Source organism: Merops nubicus, unplaced genomic scaffold (assembly GCF_000691845.1).
Source record: "Merops nubicus isolate BGI_N331 unplaced genomic scaffold, ASM69184v1 scaffold16123, whole genome shotgun sequence".
NCBI classification, from domain to species: domain Eukaryota; kingdom Metazoa; phylum Chordata; class Aves; order Coraciiformes; family Meropidae; genus Merops; species Merops nubicus.
Genome location: NW_008599743.1, coordinates 36828 through 57224, shown reverse-complemented (window position 1 = coordinate 57224; position 20397 = coordinate 36828). Strand labels below are relative to the sequence as shown.

The 20397-nt window shown below is 48.5% G+C and overlaps 1 protein-coding gene across 1 annotated transcript in view; it reads left to right on the top strand.

The window, feature by feature from the left end:
• Positions 1–332: 332 nt before the first annotated feature.
• The window catches only part of SPTBN1 (spectrin, beta, non-erythrocytic 1), a gene marked incomplete at its 3' end in the record, with an annotated part of 56558 nt that continues 36493 nt past the window's right edge, over positions 333–20397 (top strand). The window contains exons 1-2 of the mRNA XM_008937507.1: positions 333–441; positions 20231–20382. Coding sequence (XP_008935755.1) covers positions 333–441; positions 20231–20382 — 261 coding nt within the window. The remainder of the gene's footprint in view (positions 442–20230; positions 20383–20397) is intronic.

Genomic DNA, 20397 nt, shown 5'->3' with positions numbered 1-20397 from the left:
TCCATCGCGGGCTCGCCGCTTTATCTGATCGAGCTTCGGCGGGGCCGGGCCAGCGCTGGAAACCGGATTCGAGCGCTTGGGAGTCGCCTGGAGTGGAGCGGGGGAAAAACCCTGGCGGTGCTTTGAGTTTGAACCCGTTACAGACAGCTCACCGCCGAGCCACGCCGCTGGAGTTTGAACCGAAGCTGCTATTTACTTAGGGCTCAGTGGGAGCGTTTTCTCTGGGGACTGAAGCCAAGCTACTGAGGAAGCCGGGATTTACGTGGATGCATGGTAGAGAAACCTGTGGTTCCTTTATGCTGCAGTTCATCGTATCCCACTGTTACCTGTAAATGGAATTACAAAAATCAACCAGTATGCCCGGGCCCTTGTCCCCAGGATACGCGGCTCAGGTGCCGTATAACTATAACCAGCTAGAAGGAAGGTTCAAGCAGTTACAAGGTAAGTCTGTGCTGGCTTTTTTTTGTAGGTGTTGCTATGGTCTGAGCCCCCCCGTCAACACGTTAGTCTGGGCTTGTTCTCATTGCGTTAAGGTGTTAATGGGAGAGGCCCAAAGCAGTGCTGCAGGAAGAAGCTTTGTGCTCTTTTGAGAGGTTCAGCGTGGCTTTTATCTCTCTGAAGGTGTCCTCAGAATTTCACAGTATTAAGATCCATGTCCAGCCTCTCAGCCACTCTGCATTACAGAGCAGGACGAACCAAGACCAAGTCACTTAGAACAAAAAGGGGAGAGTAAGGAAGAGGGCTTTCCATTTATTTTATCCTTAAATAAAATACAGTCGTATCTCTGGAAATTAATCATAGAATCCTGGCTGTGTTTGGGTGCAGTTTGCAGCACGGGAGCCCTTTCTGGGTCCCTGTGTGCCTCTTGTAACGACGGGTGGCATAACTTCTTCAAATGAAGGACAGTTGCATAATTTGCAAACAAATTAGTTTGTTCATGTCGTAGAAGATCTCTGAGACTTGACTTTACTCTGTTCCTGTACTTTAACATTCCCAGTTTTCTTCATTTTGTATTTCTCTACTTTCAGACAGGAAGAATGTCCGTTAGTGTGTTAAATCCTCTGTCTGTGAGAGCAAAGAGACGTTTCTGTTGGGGAATGGTGGTGTGCTCTGCAGGGTGGAGAGGGCCTCTGACCCGTGCTGGAGACCCAGATTCTTAGGAGGGCAGCAGAGGAGCATTGTGCCCGGCACCTCTTTGCCTCAGACAGGGTAGAACAAGCTCGGCTGTTTCTCCGAGTGAGGCATGTCTCGGGGATGAATGAACTCTAGCACTGCAGTTTCAAAATAAAAAAATCCTTTAACCCAAACCAAACCTCCCCTGCACCATGTGACTCCGGCAGGAATCCCGGAGCATCGGTTCAGCCCTTCTGTGCATGTTTCTTATTTTACCCTGCTCTGTGCCACAAGTGTGGTCCTGCGGTTCCCTCAGAGAGGGAGGAAGAGCCTGGTTAGGGCAAAGAATGTTCCCATTTGTTGGCTTAAAAAAAAAATCTTTCATTCATAGTGCTTTGTTTATGTTGTACACCGGCTCACAGTAATGGCTGCGTGCTGGAGGTGATGAGATAAAAGGACAGCATCTCAAACGCTGCTAACACAGGCATTCCTCGGGCAAGGCAGGGAGAATCCAGGCTCCGAGCCTGCACACCAGGGACCGCGTTAGGGGTTTTGTCTTGGACATCTGTCAGATCTTAGACTGTGGTACTGGCTTTAAAAAGAACGAGGTAAGTTTGTGGCATGGGGGGAAAGAAAAAGCCTTGCTCGCTCCTCGTTCTTTGCTGGTGAAGTTAGCAGCCTAAAGAAGGCAGATTTTATCATTTTCAGGGTCACTGCTTCAGGAATCCATTATCTGTGTGTTTACATCACACTGAAAGAGGAAAGCAGACGCTGTGTTGAAAGCACAGACAGTGAGTTTTCCCTTCGGTGGAATGCAGTGTGTTGACTTCAAAAACCACTAGAAATTGAAGTGCCCTCCCTGGCAGTCCTGCAGGTTCCACTGACAAAAGAGCAGATAAAATGCAGCGAATTCTCCCCCAGTTGCAAGGGGAGACTTTGCAGTAGACCATCCCAGAGCTGCTCACTCACACTGCAGAGAACCAGACAGGCTTGAAAAGTAGTGCTGCCGGTGATCGTGTTTGGGCGGAGCTTACGTGCAGGAAATGTCTGAAATGGTGCACTAGGTACTCCCTGAAATGCTAAATCACATGCAAAATACGGTGGGCTGTGAAGGGAGTGGCTTAACTCAGCTGAGAGAGGAGATGTCTCTTCTTGCCTTAATGGCTCTTTGTTTGAAGAACGTCTAAAAAGCCCTTAATTTGTATTGTAAAACTTGGAGGCCATTCTTGTCCTCTCGCTGGAAGGCTCTGGTGAAGACATGGGGTTTTCTCTGGCATGGTACTCTTCAGATCTAGAGAAAGCTGGGTTTTCCTGAGGAAAAAAAACCACTTAGGAGCCTATTGTTTTGACTGAAATAAGACAGAGCAAGTGCTAAGGCCCTGTTCGAAGCCAAGTGTGAACCAGCAATGATTGAAAGACATCTGAGCTCTTTCCTAAGGTAGACAATACCTTGGATTGGGCACTGGCAGCTTCACACAAGAAGAGGAGTCAAGCTAGTTCTGCCCCAAAAGGCAAGGGACAAAGCAAATTCAGATCAAAAGTAATCACCTAGGTACTCCTACATTCAGCCTCTTTTAAATGCCTTCAAGTGATGATGTTAAAGAAACTCTCTTCAACCTGGTGATGATTATGGAGCCTTTAAAGCAGATTTTCCAGCCCTGTACTGGCTGGAGTGTGAAGCTGGTGGGCGTTGTGGGTCTGCACTGGAGGGACCAGGCTGGCTGCCTCTGCACCTGGGAAGGGTCACCTCGCAGGAGATCCCAGCTCCTGCTTCCCAGAGCAAAGCAGGACGTGGCAGGAGACAATCAGAGCTGTCTTTGTGTCCAAAGAAACCCTGGAGTCTGGTGGGTGGCAGCTGAGAAGTTCAGCATACACAGTCCTGGTGCTCTTGAGGGTGTTGGTGCAGGGGTGGGGAGGAAGGTGCTTTAGCACATTCTGTTTCCTTTAGTAAGTTTCAGTCAGTTCTCATTATGGTTCGTTTGCCCAGTCCTGGAATGAGAAGTGAGAGATGGTATCAGTGCTTGCTATCATCTTAAACCTAGGTGTGGAGCTCTGGTTCTCATGGCCACTTGTTCGGTAGGAAGGGATTGTGTTGCAGACTGGAGTAGCTCTGCAAGTGAGGACAGGACCCCAAAACGAGCTGCTGGAAAACATGTTGCCATGTAGCTTGTGCAGGGTGCATCAGTGGAGAAAATTTGTGCTGCTCAAGTTGAGGAGTTACCTGGAAGCAAAGCTGGTGTTGGAAACAAGGCTGTCACCTGTGCCACAGGGGCCTGGGGCTGGCTTGGCACAGTGGTAGGAGGTTGATGCAAGTCAGGAATTTGGACGGAGATGCCTGTGGCTGTCTCACCTTCCAGAGTGTCAGTGCCCCAGGGAAGCAGCTCACTGCTCCCAGCTCCTGCCCACCTGCTCAGCAGGACAGAGTAACAGCTCTGGCACTGGGGAGCTGGGTGACTTTAGCGGCTTCTGAGGTACAGTTGGAGAGCTGGATCTCGGCTCTGGGGCTGTGCCCTAGGTGTGAAGTTTCCAGCGGTAATTGCAGATGTAAAATCCCGGGGGATGGGGCTGAGGGAGATCTGCCCTCCTGACAATCCCCGGGGCAAAGGCAGCTCCAGAGGAGCTGGGAGCTGTGCCCCGGGGGCTGCCCCGCTGGGTGGGACCTTGCCATCTTGTTTACTTTTCTGATGCCGCGTTTCAGCCTGGAAATGGATCTTTTGTTTTGTGGGAGCCCGATGCCTTTCGGTGACCAGGCCAGCTGGGCCTAATAAAATTTATTTTATTACTACTGTTGAGCCCTATTAGAAATAGCAGTGTTGGGAAAACTTGGCCCCCGGTGTGGTGGCGGCTGGAGGAAGCCCTCAGGGGGGATGAGCTGTCGGTGCCCTCAGAGGTGTTCAAGCCACCTGCAGATCCCTCTGAACTGTTCCGTGGGGATGAAAAACTGACTGTGGCTTCCCAGCACCGCCTGCACCAGCAAACAGAATGCAGTTGTGTGAGCGTTTCAGGTGTCTGGGGCAAACCCCTTGCTCTGGAGCAGCACCCTGGGCTGTGTCAGCCCTTGATCTGCAGCCACCCACAGATTGCTCGGGCTTCTGGCATAAAGAGAGACACCCGGTTTCTAAGTGGTCAGTGAGAATGGGCTTTGGTAATGTAGGGACCTGTATGCATAGATCGGTTCCCATCCGGGCTGCAGAACAGGAGGAGAAATTTCCTGTTAGTATTCCTGTTCTGAAGCAGGGTTTCCCCACAGCTTTCCCTATCCCCAAATCCCTGCCTGTGGATACACGGGGAGCTCCACTGGGAGGTGACTGGTTCTCAGGAGTCGCTGAAGTGCTGCCCGGTGCTGGGGCAGTGAGATCTGCTGCTGCACCCAGAGTCCTCTGAAGCTGTGTGGGTGCCCTTTGAAAAGACACTTTCCACAGCAAGATTTACCTTTTAAAGGATTCCAGTCCCTTGCGAGCAGTGACCTGCATAGCTCCAGGCAGTGATTACTGAACTGAAGGACATCCTACTTTGTCTACCAAATTGGTCACTGGCATTTCTTGTCATGGTAATTTCTGTTAAAAGGTGAAATGGGGGGAGGCTGAATTTCATTCCAGATTAAATGTCTGGTTTAAATGTGGTTGGTGGTTGTTTTTTTTTCCCCCTGCACCTTCAGATCCACTGAAGTTGCAAATATATCCATATTCCTATGGCAAATTTTGCTTGAGTTTCTGCTGTCTGCAACCATTCCAGAGCCTGCATATGTCACAGCATAGTTCAGTCTTTGGTGAGCCCATGAGCACACGCTGGAGGCCCTGTTAGATGTGCAGAGTTCTGAAGGAATCTCAAATGCAGGGTTTTGAATGTGCATTTCTGTGATAGCTGGGCCCTTGTTCTTTCCAATGCAAAGATTCTTGCAAACATACCTGAATTCTAGACTCAGTTTTAGGGCTTTTTAACTGTCTGGTAGCTGAATATTGGTAAAAGTCTTCTCTGCCTAGAACTGGTTCACATGTGCAGGTTAGAAAAGCCATCTTGGCAACTAATTGGGCGTGTAATTTAGGGATTTAGCTTCGTAGAGATGCCTGGGTGAGTGTTGTAACTAACATGGACAGATTCCTCATTAAAATGGACATTTGTAGCAAATCACTTGCTAGGACTCAGTTTGTCTACTCATAAAACCAGCTGGTGGAATGTCAACTCTTTGCACATCCCCTTGCAGCACAGGACTGATGCAGTCATGGTGAGGTGAGGCTGCTCAGAGCTGCCTCATTTCTGCCCTTCCCAGCAGGAAAAGCCTCCAGTTAGAGTGTACAGGTTCTGGGGTGACACACAGACACTGCTGCTATTTGTTCCTAGTCCTCAGTGCTGCAGCAGCTCTCAGGAATCTGTTCCATGTCCTTTCTTTGGGCCTGGGCTGGTGAGGTGGGTACAGTCAGCAGTGAAAGCCACATTTCAGTCACCACACGTGTTGTCTGTTGATTTTATTACACATAAAGTGTCTAACTTTGCCTCCACACTTGAATTTTTTGTGTAGATGATCTATAGCAAACCCACGGAGGAAGGTTCTGAAGAAGGCTCTGGAATAGTTTTAGTGAAGGATCAACTTCAAAACCACCCAGGAGGTTAAAAAAAGCATTCAAACCTTTCATTCCCATTCTCTCCCAATCCTGGTAGTAAAGAAACCCCACAAAAATAAATAACTAGTTTTGGAGGAAAACTTAACAGCAAATTCTTGTGAAAGCCTTTCTCTCAGAGTGAGAAGTCAAGTCTGATGCTGTTTTGTATTTTCCCTGTTTTAAAGAACTATTCAGGGCAGTATGTCAACTCTAAACTCTTACCATGGCTCAGGGGTGAATGAGGACTGAGAAATTTCTCACTGTTAGAGAAATAAACCAGGTTGTGATAATCCCATAGCTACTGAAGACAACTTTCTGTCCCAGATGCCTGCTTTCTCTTTCAGAAAACTCTAACATTTCTTTGGTGTCTTCAAAATGTCCAGAAATTTACCTTTTCTGGTTCTTGGTTTGGGTACTTGTGACGATACAGGAGGCAAGTTAGGAGAGGCCAGGGAAAGGCATTTCTGCTGAGATGGTCAGTGTTGATACAGTTGGAAAAGTAAACACTTAAATTGGATTTGGCTCCTCAGTGAAATAACTGTGAAAATTTACAACCCTGAGCTGTCGCCTCAGGTTTTTTGTAGTCTCTTGTCTTCAGTTTCTATTTAGATTATGTTTGTAATGTTTGTTTTTTAACTGTGTTTATAAGAAACCTAATTTTAAACCAAACAGAAATCTCTAGGCTCTGGAGCATGATTTTGTCTAAAAAAAGGGGGAATTTTGGGGCTCTTTTTGTGGCTCTGAAATCGTGAAGCAAACCAAGGTTATAGGCAGATATTTCCCCATGGGACAGTGAGGTATTTGGGATGCCCTGGGGGTGATCTGTTGCCAGAGTGAGGACAGTGGAATGATTTGTGTGATGCTGCTAGCTGGTGCAAACCCCTGTAGCTCTGGGAGGCTGGAGATGCAGCTTCTGCCCATTCTGTGTCCTGTGGGCATGTTGTAATCACCCAGGAGTACGGGCCCCTCTTCCAAATGTTCTGCCTACCTGAGAGAGAGGCCTGTTGGAATCGATTGTGGGTTTTGCCATTAACTTCTGAGGAAAGTGGGGCAATAAAAGAAGAGTAGGGCCAGAGATGGAAGTGGCGATAAAAAGCCAGAACAATGGTTGGCTTTCATTCCAGAGTTCCTTCTCAGATCTGTCCTCTGATTTCCTCCTTTTCCTTCTTCCTTTCTTTCCTCTTTACCTTTTCTGTTTGACTATGAAGTGCTACCTAAGCTAAGTAGAACTGGTGGAGAAAATCAGATTACAGGTTTGCACTGGGATTCACAAAATCCCCATTTTCTCTTCCCTGTGCCAGCTCTGCTGTGCTGTTGCAGCACAGGGTGTGGGGTCAGTAGGTGCAGCTCTTTTCTTGGAGTCTGAATACCATGTACTGAAAGAGTTTGATTCCTGACAGCTCTGGAGTCTGTTAAAGTTGAATTGAGAAGTATTAAATAGCAGGGTATGACAGGGATATATTTTTTCCTTATGTGAAAATGAATTATCTTCATTGAATAGACAGGTTTGGAAACACTGTAAAGCCAAATACTGGGAATTAGTCTTCTTTAACTTTAAAAGCTGTGGTGAAGGCAATAGAATAAAATAAATAAGGTGGTTTGCTTTTCTCAGAAGCAGTCAAATCTGGAGATAAGTTTGGAAGTGTGTGTCTGGGGCTGGCAGGTAACACGTTGTCCTTTTCCCACTGTTGTGCAAGTGAAGTGACATACAGCTCCAAAGGTGAAAATGGTTTCCTGAGTATGAGGTGAACAACTCCTGTCCCAACTCAGAATTAGTCCTTTCAAAGTGAAGGGTCATCTGTGGGTGAAAATGGTTTTCTGAGTATTAGGTGAACAACTCCTGTCCCAACTCAGAATTAGTCCTTTCAAATTTGTGGGGAGAGGAAGAGACTCGGGGATTACTCTGCATTCCAGCACTTCTGAAATTCAGTGGAAGGATCCAGTGGTGGCCTGGCATGCCAAAGCTGAGGCTAACTCTGCTCCCCACCCGAGGGGAGCACCCAAAACTCAGCCTGGAACACGTCATTTCCTTCACATACAGAAGTGAAGTTACCTCCTAAAGGATTTCTGGCCCTGCTGTCCGCTGTGTAATTAAGGAAGGCATGCGAGCCTAAACTGGCTTGCTGCTCCCAAAACTGCATACAGCTGAATCTGTGCATTTCTTTCTGAGGAGGAAGGACAAGAGGGACGGTGACCACTCATGCTTGTGACTTTTGATGTGGAGTCTGAGGTCGCAGTGGCTGGGAGAGCCCACGTTAACACAAAGGACCTTGTGCACTTGCTGCTGGAACGAGGGTATCCCGGGCTGAGAGCCTCCTTTGTTGAAAGAGAACTACTGTAGCCAAACTAATATTAACCAGTCTCGTAGCCCTGCTGAATGCCCCACTGTTCACTGGGAGAGGAGCTTCCAGAAAAGGCCCCTCAGCCGTGGAGGGGCACGGTCCAGTCGGGCAGGCACGCAGCCATCACTGTGGCAGTCTGGGGGCTGTGTTCCTGGCTTTCAGGGGCCTTGTGAAAGGTCTGGCATTACCAAGTGGCCTTTCCGTGAGTGACTGGAAATGCTGATAATTCCATCTTCAGTCAGGTTTGGTTTGTTAATGAGCTGGAACTCTTGAAAGCACAGCCCTGGTTACACATCCACGTCAGACTGGGTCTGTTCTCTGTTGCACAGGTAACGGGCAGAGTGCACAGTCCTGCACTGGATTTAGTAAAACTGTGTCAGGGTTATGGGGGCGACAGGAGGCCACAAATATGATTTCTCATTTGTAGATTTTTAATGCCCTATATTAGCAAACGGGAGAAGTATCATCCCAAATGGTATTGCACAGGAGTCGTGTGTGCTGGCCCTTGCCACAAACATCTCTGCTTGGGGCTTCTCAGAGTGGCCGGGTGTACGTTTCTGAGGGCTGTCTTGCTTTGGGGGTTGGTTTCTTCAAGTTTCTTGTTGGTTTTAGTCTTGTCTGGACTGAGTTTTCAGGTAGAATGGCCCAAGAACTACGTGCCAAAGGGACAGTGAAGGAAGCCTGGTGGCAAGTACAGGAATTATCTGCATTGCCCCAGCCCTCTAATCGCAGGCGAGGGGCGGCCTCACGCCCGCAGAGGTTAAACAAAACAAGGCGTGGCCTCAAAGAGATTTAACACTTTATCTGAACAAAATAAATGCTGACTCACCAGATTTTTCTTGTGAAAAAACCTCACGGTTTAATAAAGATACTTGACTTTAAATCAGTGGCTTGGCAGCCTCTTCAGAAGATGAGCCAATGTGCAGAGCCCACTTCTCAGATGCCCTGAGCCAAGGCAGCCCCATTAAAGGCGAGGGAAGGAGACCACAGCAGAGTGCCAGGGGAGTCACCTGTGGGTTTTGCCTCTCCAATCCAGGCCTGCTCTTCACTCTCCTCAGGCAAGGACCCCTCCTTGGTTTCAGCTTCTCCACACTGGTACTGCACGTTGAGTCCAGCCTTCCCTTTCAGAAAAAAAAGTCCAGTTCTTAGTGCTTGTTTTGTCCAGGTGATGTTTTCAGGTTTTGAAAATACTATTTGGTTTCAGGCAAAAAGGAAAGTGAACACACAGCTGTCTCATCTGTGGTCAGCTAACAGTGGTTTGCTTTGGGGAATCTAGGTTAGCATCTTCCACAGTTATTTCCAGGGAAACTAGAGTTGGTCTGGTAATGCAGTGGCCATTATTTCTTCAGGGTGTGTTCCTCTCCTCAGCTCTGTCCAGATTGTCTGGCCATGGAAGGGGGGAGACTGCCCTGACAGTGGGGGTGTGACTGTGCTGTGAGTGCACTTTAACATGAGTAACAGCCATCAGGGAATGGCAACTGAGGAAGGCTCTGAGTAAGTCAGGGAGGTGGCTGGAGACGTCAGATACGGGTTGTGTTCTGAACTTCTGACCTTCCCGTTACCCTCCTGCATGGGGAGCTCCATGATTTGGGTTAACCCTACCTCTAAGTCCTGTTCCAAAGGAGGTGACTGGTTGGGTCTGCAGCCACAGTGCAGGGGTTGCCCCTGCACCCTGGGGCTGATGGAAGCCTTGAGGGACCTCCGGGTTCTCTGCTCAAGCAGACCAAGTCTGATTGCATCGGGGCTGTAATTTGGAGCCCAGAGAAGAAGGAAGAGGTGTTGGGAATGAAGCTATGGCCATGGGAACTGTGTTTGCTTTCCCAGAGGTGGGTTGTACCCCATTCCCTCTGTCCTCCTGGGCTGCCCTCCCCCTGTGGGGCGTGAGCTGCATGTCATCCTCCTGGCCTCCCCTGGGAACGGGAAGGTGTGTTTCAATTCCCGCTCAGGGAAGTAATTTCAGACAATTGGCAGTGCCACAGGCACCTTCCTGACTGTTGCCTGGGTGACATCCTGGCCGTGTCACCACCACAGGTGTGCTGACAATCCACCAGCCTCTGATAGCCAAGTATCTGCTGGCTGCAGTTGGACTTGGATGGTTCATAGCTGCTGCCCAAGTCCCTACAGGAGGAGTTCACAGAGTGAGGCACAGAGATTATGGCACTTTTTTAGTCATAAATCCTCTGCTGCTCACATGCTATTAAATGCCTCTCTCTCTTTCTCTCTCCTACAATGATGAGGCCTGATAGGGTATGTTATAAAATCCCCATGACATAAATCCTTATTTACTGGAAGATTTGCTCCTAACAGGCAGGTTGCACTGGTATTTGCCAGCACATTGATGCTCTCATGCTCCGTGTCACTTGAAAAGACACTTATGTGTCCCCTGTGCCTGGGGCCAGCAGTGTTCCAGCCAGTTCCTCCCTGCAAGTACTTTTTTTCCTAAATAAAAGCAGTCACAAGTTGCCTGGAGAACAGGCAGCACTTAAGGACACCTGATATTTAAAATCTTCAGTGGGGTGGTGTGTCCTGCACAGGGACGGAGTGTGGTCCTGCACTGGCTCCAGAACCAGCACCAGCTCTAACGACACAGAACAGAAGAGCAGCTCAGAGGGGAATTTCCCCCCTTTTCCTGCATGACTGAAGTGGTGGGATCCCCTCAGTCCCGGGTGCAGGACAGTGCTGTCCTTTACCTCTCCTCCAGTCTCCCTGTGCCAACCCCAGCCAGTTCCTAGCAGGGTTTCCAAGTGTACGTCTGTGAACTACTTAATGCCAAAACACCTTCTGGTTTCTGTGCTGCCTAAGTCAGCTCTCCTCTCTGGTTTAGCACTGGTTGCCAAGTTGAAAAGCATTTCCCTGGCACCAGCTGCAGGTCACTGTGGGCTTCACGTTCAGAAGTGTGTTCATGGAGCTTTTTCTTACTGGGTAAATGTCTCCTGTATTTGCACGAGGCTGAAGTGTGCCTGGAAGTTTGGAGACCTGAGAATCAGTGAGTTGTCATCTCAGGCTTCAGGGACACAGGAGTAAGGCACATGCAGCCTGGGTAAGGTGCCATAGATGCATTTTCCTGCCCGTGCACACGTGCACCTGTGTGTTTTGGCTGTGGAGGTGTGTAAGATGGGTACAAGCACACAAATAGTCTTGGGTCAGAGAGCCTGTTTGCACATGTCGGGCAGACCTGCGATAGTTCTGTGCTCAGCCAACACCTGAAGTGTGTTTTAATGGCATGGCTATCACATCAGCAGGCACGGGGTCATTAATCAGTCACTTAGCTTTCAGCAGCCCTGCTGCTCTGCTTCCTGTACTGATTGCCATAGTTCCTAGTCTGGGTTGCGTTATTTTGGTTTTGTTATTTTTGTTTTAAAATAAAATACCAACAACACTGTTCCACGTCGTGGGGAATACAGAGCCCACGTGTAACGAGGCTGAGGAGGCATCAGTGCAGTGACTCTGATGGGGAGTGTTTGGGTGCTTCTGAGGCCCATCATGCTGGATGTTTGGTGCTGAATTTTCTCAGTGTTCTAAAAATCCAAGGGAGTGAAATGAAAGTGAATTACAGGGAGCTTTCCTGGACAGGAGCACCCCACCTTTGTACCCAGGCAGAGCTTTTCAGTTTGCACAGTGGATGCGTTGCACAATCGGGACGACTCACCAGTCCACTCCTGAGCCTAGGAAAACCAGAGATGTTCCTGAATTTTTTGCATTTAAGGCCTTCAAGGTATAATTCTACCCAGCTAATTCTTTCAAATGTGCTTCTCCTTTTAAATCTCAGGGAGATTTTGGAGGATTTCAATCAAAGGGCTGTTTTTCTGATGCTGCTCTGCAAGTTATTACCTGAGCAGGAAATACTGTGCTGGAATGGTATCTTTTTTTCCCAACTCTTGCATAACTCCAAAGGCTAAAATGATTTTGCTTAAACATGCCACATTGTCCCACAAAAGCAGATCAGTAAATGACCTTTGGGTTAGAATCAAACAGACCAGCAGGGAAATTTTGAGGTGAGGAATTACTAAGTATGTACAACTTGTTTGTACCTCTGAAGTCCCAAGAGAGCAGGTATGGCATGGAAAGATTTATGTTGTCATTAGTAACTATGTGGAGTTTTTTAAAAGGCCTCTCATCCACAGAGTGACTGACTGGGACCTGATGGTGTGATTTTACAGTGAGGTTCAGTTTTCTGGAGCTTTTCTTAAGCAAAGTGTCAGGTGAAGGTGTCGATTCTGCCAGTCTCAAAAGACACCAACTCCAGGACTTCAGCTGGAGCTCTGCATGATGGGTTTGCAGATTAGAGCCAGAGAAGATTAGGGATTTTTCCTCTAATGCTTCTTATTAGCAGTTTGTTTCCAATCTCATTAAAATTCATTCATTTTAAAAACTCCCTTCTTAGAAATAACTGCATGTTATACATACCACGGTCTCTTCAGTTATACAAGTAATTTGTATTGTAATCTACAATCTTTTTATTACTGTTATTCACTCAGCTTTCACCTTTGGGCTTCAGCCTGGATCTCAGCCTTGCTGAGCCATGGCCTGACGTACCTGTGGTGGGGCTGCTTGTGTTTGGCAGCCTGTCAGTGCAGCACAGTGCACCTGACTCTGCAGTACAGCATGCAGTTAACTGGAGTAAATTACTGTGTGACCATGGAAACTGGATGAACTGAACACATTATTCAGCAAGGCTATGAAATCAGCTATTATTAATCCCTGATCAGCACAGTGGTTGTTTAACTGCATGTTCTTCCATTTAAAATATTTCTCTGATAATGAAAATTATAATTTAACAGCAATTAATTATAATGATAACATCTGTTAGCACTGAGATTTAATATTTTGAAAGGATTAAACGCATTCATCATAGATTTATTTATTTTGTAGTCATGCTTTTCTGTCATTAAGGTGAAATTACATTTAAACATGAAACCAACAAAGGTTTGGCATTTCTTTCATCTATTCTTCTCCCTGGTTGCAGTGAGTTTTTAAAGCAGCATGGTGAGAACATACCACAGCTTTGACTTTTCTGCCCATGTAATGTCTCAACTTGTGCCTCAGATGAAAGAAAGGATCCCACAGCTCTCTGAAATCCCTCAGTGGTATTCTGTAGGAATACTGGCACTTCAGTCTCCTGGCCTGTTCTTGTTTAAGCTTGCTAAAATGAATAGAGCCATAAATACTTTAGTTTGGGAGAGGAGTTTATTTGGTCCAACACACCTGCTCAAAGCAGGGTCAGCGTCAGTGTTACATGAGATTGCCTGGGGGTTTGTCCTGATGAGTATCCCTAAGGATGGAGATTCCACAGGTTGTTGGGGATCTGGTGCCTGAACACCCCCACAGTGGCAGCTTTCTTGTTATCCCACCAGAATTCCCCTTGCTGGGGCTGCCTCCAGCCTTGCCCCACCAGCAGGTCTCCTTCCTCCAGGGTGCTTCAGGCCACTGGGATCTTCTGTCCCCTGGCAGTGCCTGGGTTTGCTCTGTAGAAGGTGGGTTTCAGCATCTGTTTTTCTGTCTTCTGGGTGAATGCTGAGTCCTGATGCCCATCCCTTGCTGACTCATCTCCACTTAGCAGTTACAATTTCATATTTCCAAATATCTAGATAAGGAGGATCCCAGCCTGGTCACATTGTTGGATTGTAGCAATAGCAGGTTGCTTGTAGTCGTGTGTGAGGGCTGTTGCATTACCTGTAGCCAAGGAGAACAGGGAGGAGTGCTGAAAGGAAAAGAGAACAGAAAAAAAAACTCATAAAACCAGCCAGCCTCCTCCCTTCTACCCATGTTTTTCCTCCTACAGACAAGTGGGAAACCTCTGTAAAAACTCTTTCTTTCTGCTGGGTTTGCTGAACATGGGAGAGGTAAGATGAACCTTGTGTAGTGAGGTACTTGGCCTGTTCCCTGCCTTGCTCTCACCCCTGCTAGCACTCCTCAATCAGACAGTGGTCTGGAGCAAGGAGAGAAACCAGCAGCACTGACCCCCCAAAAAACCCTGCCACTTCCCTGCATTATGCTCCTAATGTTTTTCAAAGGAAACTGCAGAGACCCAACAAGATTGTCTGCACTTGAAATAGTGCAGTGACCTCAGGTTTTCATTGTTCTGGGGTGGGAATGGCACAGTCAGTGTCCTGGGCCGATGCCTTTGCCATGCTCCTTCTCATTAGGTGAGCTCTCTTACACAAAAAGGGAAAATGGCAACACGTGTAAAGCCCTCACATCAAATCAGCCACCAGGCACTTGTGTCCTTCCATCCTGCTGGCAAGAGGAGGTCTGTCTGAGCTCTGCACCGTGCACTCAGGCCAGAAAGTTACCCCTTTGTTCAGCTCTACTTCTGCTGGTTTTGTAACATCATTCTGCAGATAGGTTTTGGAGAAGAAGCCTTGAACGTTTTTCTCATAGCAGTAATTAGTGTGGTAATATTGAAAGCAGAGCTGGAGAGATGGGTGTGGGTGTCTCCACGAGCAGCACCCAGAAGTGTTAAACCATTGGAATCAGCCCCTAGAAAGGCTGAATCTCTGTGGCTGCTTTGCATCTCACACAGAAAAACAAGGAGTCACCTGGTAGCCCCGGGTACCAGGGAGAAACCAGCTGAGTGGTTAGTGTTTGGGAGAGGGGCTGTGTGACAGGGTGCTGAGCTGGGCACGAGGCAGGAGGTATTTAAACAGTTTTGCATTCCAGTTTTGCTGGAGGTGAGCACTTCCCAGAGCCTGCACCAACGCAGGGAGGGCTGAGCACATGCTCTCTCTAAATCTGCTTTTAAATGTGTCGTCTTCATCTTCTGAGTTTAAAAAAAGGAAACAGGCAGAGTTCTTCCACCAGTTTAACCTGTTAAACTCGGATGACTGTCATTTATTTGCTGTGGGAGACTTTGCAGCAGCTTTTTGCAGATGAATGTGATCATTCTATGTGAATCCACAGCTGGATTTCAGGAGGTTTATTTTTGTATCACTGACACCAAAATGCCATAAACTGTATAAAAATAAAGACAATGGGACCTGCTCTTCCACAGCCCATAATGCTTGAGTGGCTACTGGACATTGTTCTGTGCATCATTTTATTGTGTGGCTGAGGTTTAGTGACATCAAAGAGAGAAAGCAGCAGAATTGGTTTTTTCCACATGCTGCATTATGTCGCTTTCCCTTTTTCTCTTTTCAGAGCATTTTTGGTGGTGAAAGTAGCCATGTGCTGTACTGTTTAGTAGAGAGGGGTAGATATTTAGTAGGATTTAGAAGCTGGTCGGTGCTTCCTAGGTGACTTCTGGGCAGTAGTCTCTGTACAGCAGAGTCAGGAAAGCAGTGCGAGGGTTTTGCTGCAGAGGAAAATCACCAGCTCAGCACAGCACGAACGAAATCACCTCCTTGCCTTGTCATCCTTCACATTTGCATTCAAGTGCCTGTCCAAGTCATGTCGAAGCCTGCAGAAGCTTTGGTATAGTCTCACTGGTTTTGATGGGAAGTCATAGCACAGATTACTATAAAACAGCCATAACGAATGCATCAACCATCAGCTGCAGTCATTCCTCCAGTGAAACTGCAAGATCAAAGTGAAAATGAAGGAGGGGCCTTTTTTTTGAAGTTCACCTGTTGTCTCTAAGCATCGGGCCCATGTGCCTCCTGCTCTCTGTGTGAGGAGTGTGGAAGTTGGAGTTCCTGCAGGTTCCATCCTGGGCTGTAGCTTGTCCCTGCACATGTGTCTTATGGACTAATGTCTTCTTCAGTGAACCCCTTTTTTTCCCTTTTCTTCAGCTCCTGTTTTCAGTCCTGGCCCATTCCCTGCAGCTAGAGAAAAGCAGCACCCACTGTTTGGTTTTATTGCCCAACTGCTAAAGGGGAGATAGCCCTGCTAGACACATTCAGGTGTCCTGTGACTACTGGCAGTCCCCAGCCTTCCTCTGAGCACGGCTGGAGTCAGTGAAATTGTGAATATCACTGGCTGTTTAACTCCATGTCCTCACACCTAGAAGATGAGGTGATATCCCACACCCTGCCTACCTGCAGCGATGGGAACGTTGCCCTGTGGCAGGAAGCTCTGTTCCTGCACTGTTGACGTGGGGGCTGAGGTGGGGAATTCTGGGGGGCTGTAGATCTGGGGTGTCAGCAGAGGTGCTGTGTTCCTGGAGCCCAGCTCAGCTGACCCCTGAGCCAGGCTGGTTAGCAAGGCTTTGTGGAGGGTGCACGCTGCCCGTGGGCGTTGCTGCAGTGGAAAAAAGAACCATTTTAAGCTGGGAAAATTACTTTGAGCATGGAAGTAAAAAAAGATGTAAACCTGCAGAAAAAAGAGCTTTTAGAACTCATTCTTCCTTTGCCTTGCTCTCACAGTCCCACACTGGGATCCAGCGGCGGCCATCCCTCGCTCTGGCCTTTCAGAAAGTTAAATACCTCTTTGCTAATTTCTTCTTCTCCTACTTGGATGAGAAAAATTACTCTCCTCAAGCAGGGAAGGGGCCAGATGTCTGCTCGTGATCCTGACCAGCCCTGGTTTGTGTGTATTTCAGCGTACAAATTCCAGATTATTTACTAAACTCCCGTTTTATTTACTAAACTCTAAACAAAGTCAGCCCTTGATTTATCAGGCTCGCAGAGCTGGGGTTTGCCAGCTGCTCTGTGCTCGTAGCATTGTCGTGGGGGCTTCCGCAGAAAGGAAATTTCCTCCCCAGTGTTGCTCCAAGATAAGTTGGATTCTCTGTTATCGAGGCTGCTGTTGGAGCAGCTTCCGTTTCCCTGCGGTGCCTGTTCTGCCTGTTGAGCATTTCTCTTTACCCTTGGGAAACAAATGTTTTCACAAGCTGTAGGACACTTGGGGCTCCACCCATATCCTCTATTTGAATTAATCTTCAAAATCTGAAGCTGTGTTTTTGAGGGTATGGAGGACATGTCTCGGGATGCTCATATGATGTTGATGATGAGTGCTTTGGGGCTGTGGCTGATGCTGGACCCCGGGTGACACCGTGTCACTCCTGGGTGCACCAGGCCCTCAGTGGGGAGGTGTTCACCAGCACTGCCTGTTAAATACACTGCACGGCTGTGTTCTGTGCTGGGCCCAGTTGTCAGAGCTGTAGGTACCACTCTTCTGTGCGTGTTTCCTTCTGTGAACCGCATAACCCAAGTTTGTTGGGTTTAACTCTGTGCGTGTTTTGACCTGACGCCTCAGAGCAGAGAAATACAGTTTATCAGTTGGGAAGGGTGGGTAAAAGCATTGCAAAAACCTGCAGTCGTTGTGAAACACGGTGTGGAAATCACCAGGAGAGGTTTTGACACGACCGCCGCCAGTGCCGCGGCTCTCCCGGCGGGCGTGTGGTGCTCTCCCAGGCCGTGGGTGCCCGCTCCTGCCAGGCTCCAGCACTGCTCCCCAGGGCGGGCAGCCCAGCAGCAGGCCGAGAGAGCTGCTCTGTGTCACGGGTGGCCTTGCTCTGGGAGAAGCTGGGAGGGAGCAGGTGGGGGCCTGGCTCTTGTGCCAGGCCGCAGGGTTCTCCCACAGGGCTGGGGTCTCGCTGCTTTTGGCCCTTCTTGCCTTTAACCAGAGGAGAAATGGGAAGGAATCAAAAAGCCATTAACGGCTGCAGCAGTGAGGTTGCTCAGACACGTGTGGAGCCAACGGTGGGCTCAGCATGTGGAGTTAGCACTGAAACCCTCGCGGCTGTGGTCTGGGTAGAGGTTTTCACACTGTTTTTATCTGAGCAGGGCTGAGGACGGGACCGCAGAGGATGGGTGGGGGTGAGGTGAGAGGAGCGAAGACGAGAGCGAGCGTGGGATGTGTGTGAGGGTGAAGAGCCAGGAAAGACAACCAAGCCCTTCAGCCTCACGGCGTAAACAGGAAATCCAGGACCACAGAGAAAGGGGAAACGGGAGGGCAGAGGGGCAGAGGCGGCCACTAGACCAAAGAAGAGCCGTGTAACGGCACCGAGCATCAGCTGGCAAAGCACAGAGGGCCTGCAGCTAGGTGGGGAGAGCCTGCAGGCTGTGTTCCCATCCTCTCCCTCACTGGCAGTTTGGTGTGCTTAAGGATGCTGGGGCAACACAGAAGAAGAGTTGTCACTAGAACTTTCTCAGGGCTTTTCCCTTGAATCCTCACTTATTAAAACCAACACTATATTAAGATTGTCACTTGGATAGATGACTGTTTCCCCTAGTCAGATGCGTTGGGTTTTTCTTCTTTGGTCCCAGGTAGAACAAGCTGTGCTGTAACAGCACCGGTGCGAGCTGCAGCGTGGGTAGGAGTTGCTGTAACATCAGTGTTCCTGCTGCTGCCTGGCTGGTGCAAGGTTTGGGCTTTCCCACGGGCTGGCCCTTCTCCCAGAGCAGAGCCCGTGCTGCTGTCCCCAGGACGGGAAGGGTGCAGGGGCACGTGTGTGACGCGGTGCTGGCGGGGTCGGGGCTGAGGGGGGCAACTTTTGAGAGGCTGGGGCTGGCTCCTCGGGCACTGCAGCACGAGCTGCAGCTCTTGCTGTTTCCTCTTCCCTTCCTTTATCTCAGCAGCCCTCTGCTTCAGACAGAGGGAGGGCAAAGGAGAGTAACGGAACGGTCGATTCATGGAAAGCATATTGCTCTTTTATCACAGGCCGCTCCCCTTTCATCTTCCCAAGCCCTGTTTGCTTAGTTTCACACCTGAGAGGCAGGACAGAGCTGTTACAAACAGGACGGTTTCAGTGCCTTACCTTTGGTCATGTTCCACCACATGGGTTCCGAGAATCAAGGCAGAGATACACGGGAGGAACTGAAATCTTGGGGTGGGGTTTATGTACGTGGGCAAACAGCCAGGGAAGTGCTGGTCTGCTCTCCCCCCCGGCAGGTTCCTCCTCCTTACCACCATTCTGCTGTAGATTTCTTACTGTCTTGCTTGTTTCCTGACTTTCTGTCCTCTGGCCTCAGCTTCTTTGTCATTCCTTGTCACCAGGATCAGGCTCTCACTGCTGTCCCCAGGGTGCTGCAAGTGTGGAGGCTGTGATGGTTCTGAGCGTGCTGGGGTCATGCTGCCAGGAAGGGGGCACGTCCTTCCCTCTGGAGGACAGCATCCACTGAAGCCAAGGGTAGTCAGACAGAAACTCAGCGTTGATCTGCAACATCATTAATGTTTTCTGTGTTTCTAACCACAGAGTTTCCTGTGCTGGATGTGTTACGTTTTGGGTTAGGACTTAGCAGTCTCCATATCCTGTTTCTGAACATGCCAACAACTTTAAAGAGAGCAGTGGGAGGCTCAGATGCTCAGCTGCTTGGAAGAGCAGACAGCTTTCACTCCTCTGGCTAATGATGGGCTTGGGAGTCCAAGTTGGAGCACCTGTATTTTGACAAATTTGGTCAGTAGTAGTTCCCAGCTCAGCGAAATGACTTTTTTGCTAACAAGGAAAGACTTCATCCAAAGCCCTTAGCAAAATAATTTAACCACAGAGATTTACAGTATTTTCTGTCTGAGAGTTCTCAGCTTGGCAGAGAGCTGTTTAGGAGTTTCTGAATTAATGTGGGCTGCATTAATGAGCCTGCGCATTGAGGGACCTCTTGTAGCCAATGTTTGCCTGTATAAACAGTGTGCAAGGCTCTGGGAAAGGAAGGTGGAAAGAACTTATTTTTCTATGGCTTTAAATAAATGTGAGTCTATTTCAAACACGCAGTTATGGAAAAGTTCATCTTGCCATTGTGTAAATACAGTTACACATGTTGATTCTGCAAATAAATAATGTAATGAGAAGGGGAAAAAGCAAATGGGAAGCTGTGGTCTCTGCTCTCTTTGGTGCTTATCTTAATCCAAAGTGATTTTTGGTATTTGGGGGGATCTGTTGTGGATTTGTGTGTGTATGTGAGAGCAGAAGTTGGCCTGTTCTTCCAGTGGTGAAGGTTAACTCTGGTCAGAGTCCTGCACAGTTTGGTGAGTCCAGAGTGGCTTTTACCTTGTAGCTCTACAACTGACTGCTTTACACCTTGAGAAAGCTGCACATCTGAGCAGCAAGCGTGTCTGCAATCTATGGTTCAGATGTAGTCCATAGATAGTAGCTCAATAAAATTCCCACTGAAATGAGAAAATGTCCTCAACGAGGAGGAAAGGTGGATTTTGAGTGAGGAGTCCCCATCTCCTCACTGACTGTGCTGAGAAGAGAAGCTGTAGCTCCCCTGTCGCGTTAGACCCCTTCAGACAGCACCTTCTCCTGGAGGTGTGTGGGCTGTGAGCTGCCGTGAGTAACGTGGTGTTGTTTCCTGGCAGATGAACGTGAGGCAGTTCAGAAGAAGACTTTCACCAAGTGGGTGAACTCCCACCTGGCACGTGTGTCATGCCGAATCACAGACCTGTACACCGACCTGCGCGACGGGAGGATGCTCATCAAGCTCCTGGAGGTTCTGTCAGGAGAGAGACTTGTAAGTGCTCATCAA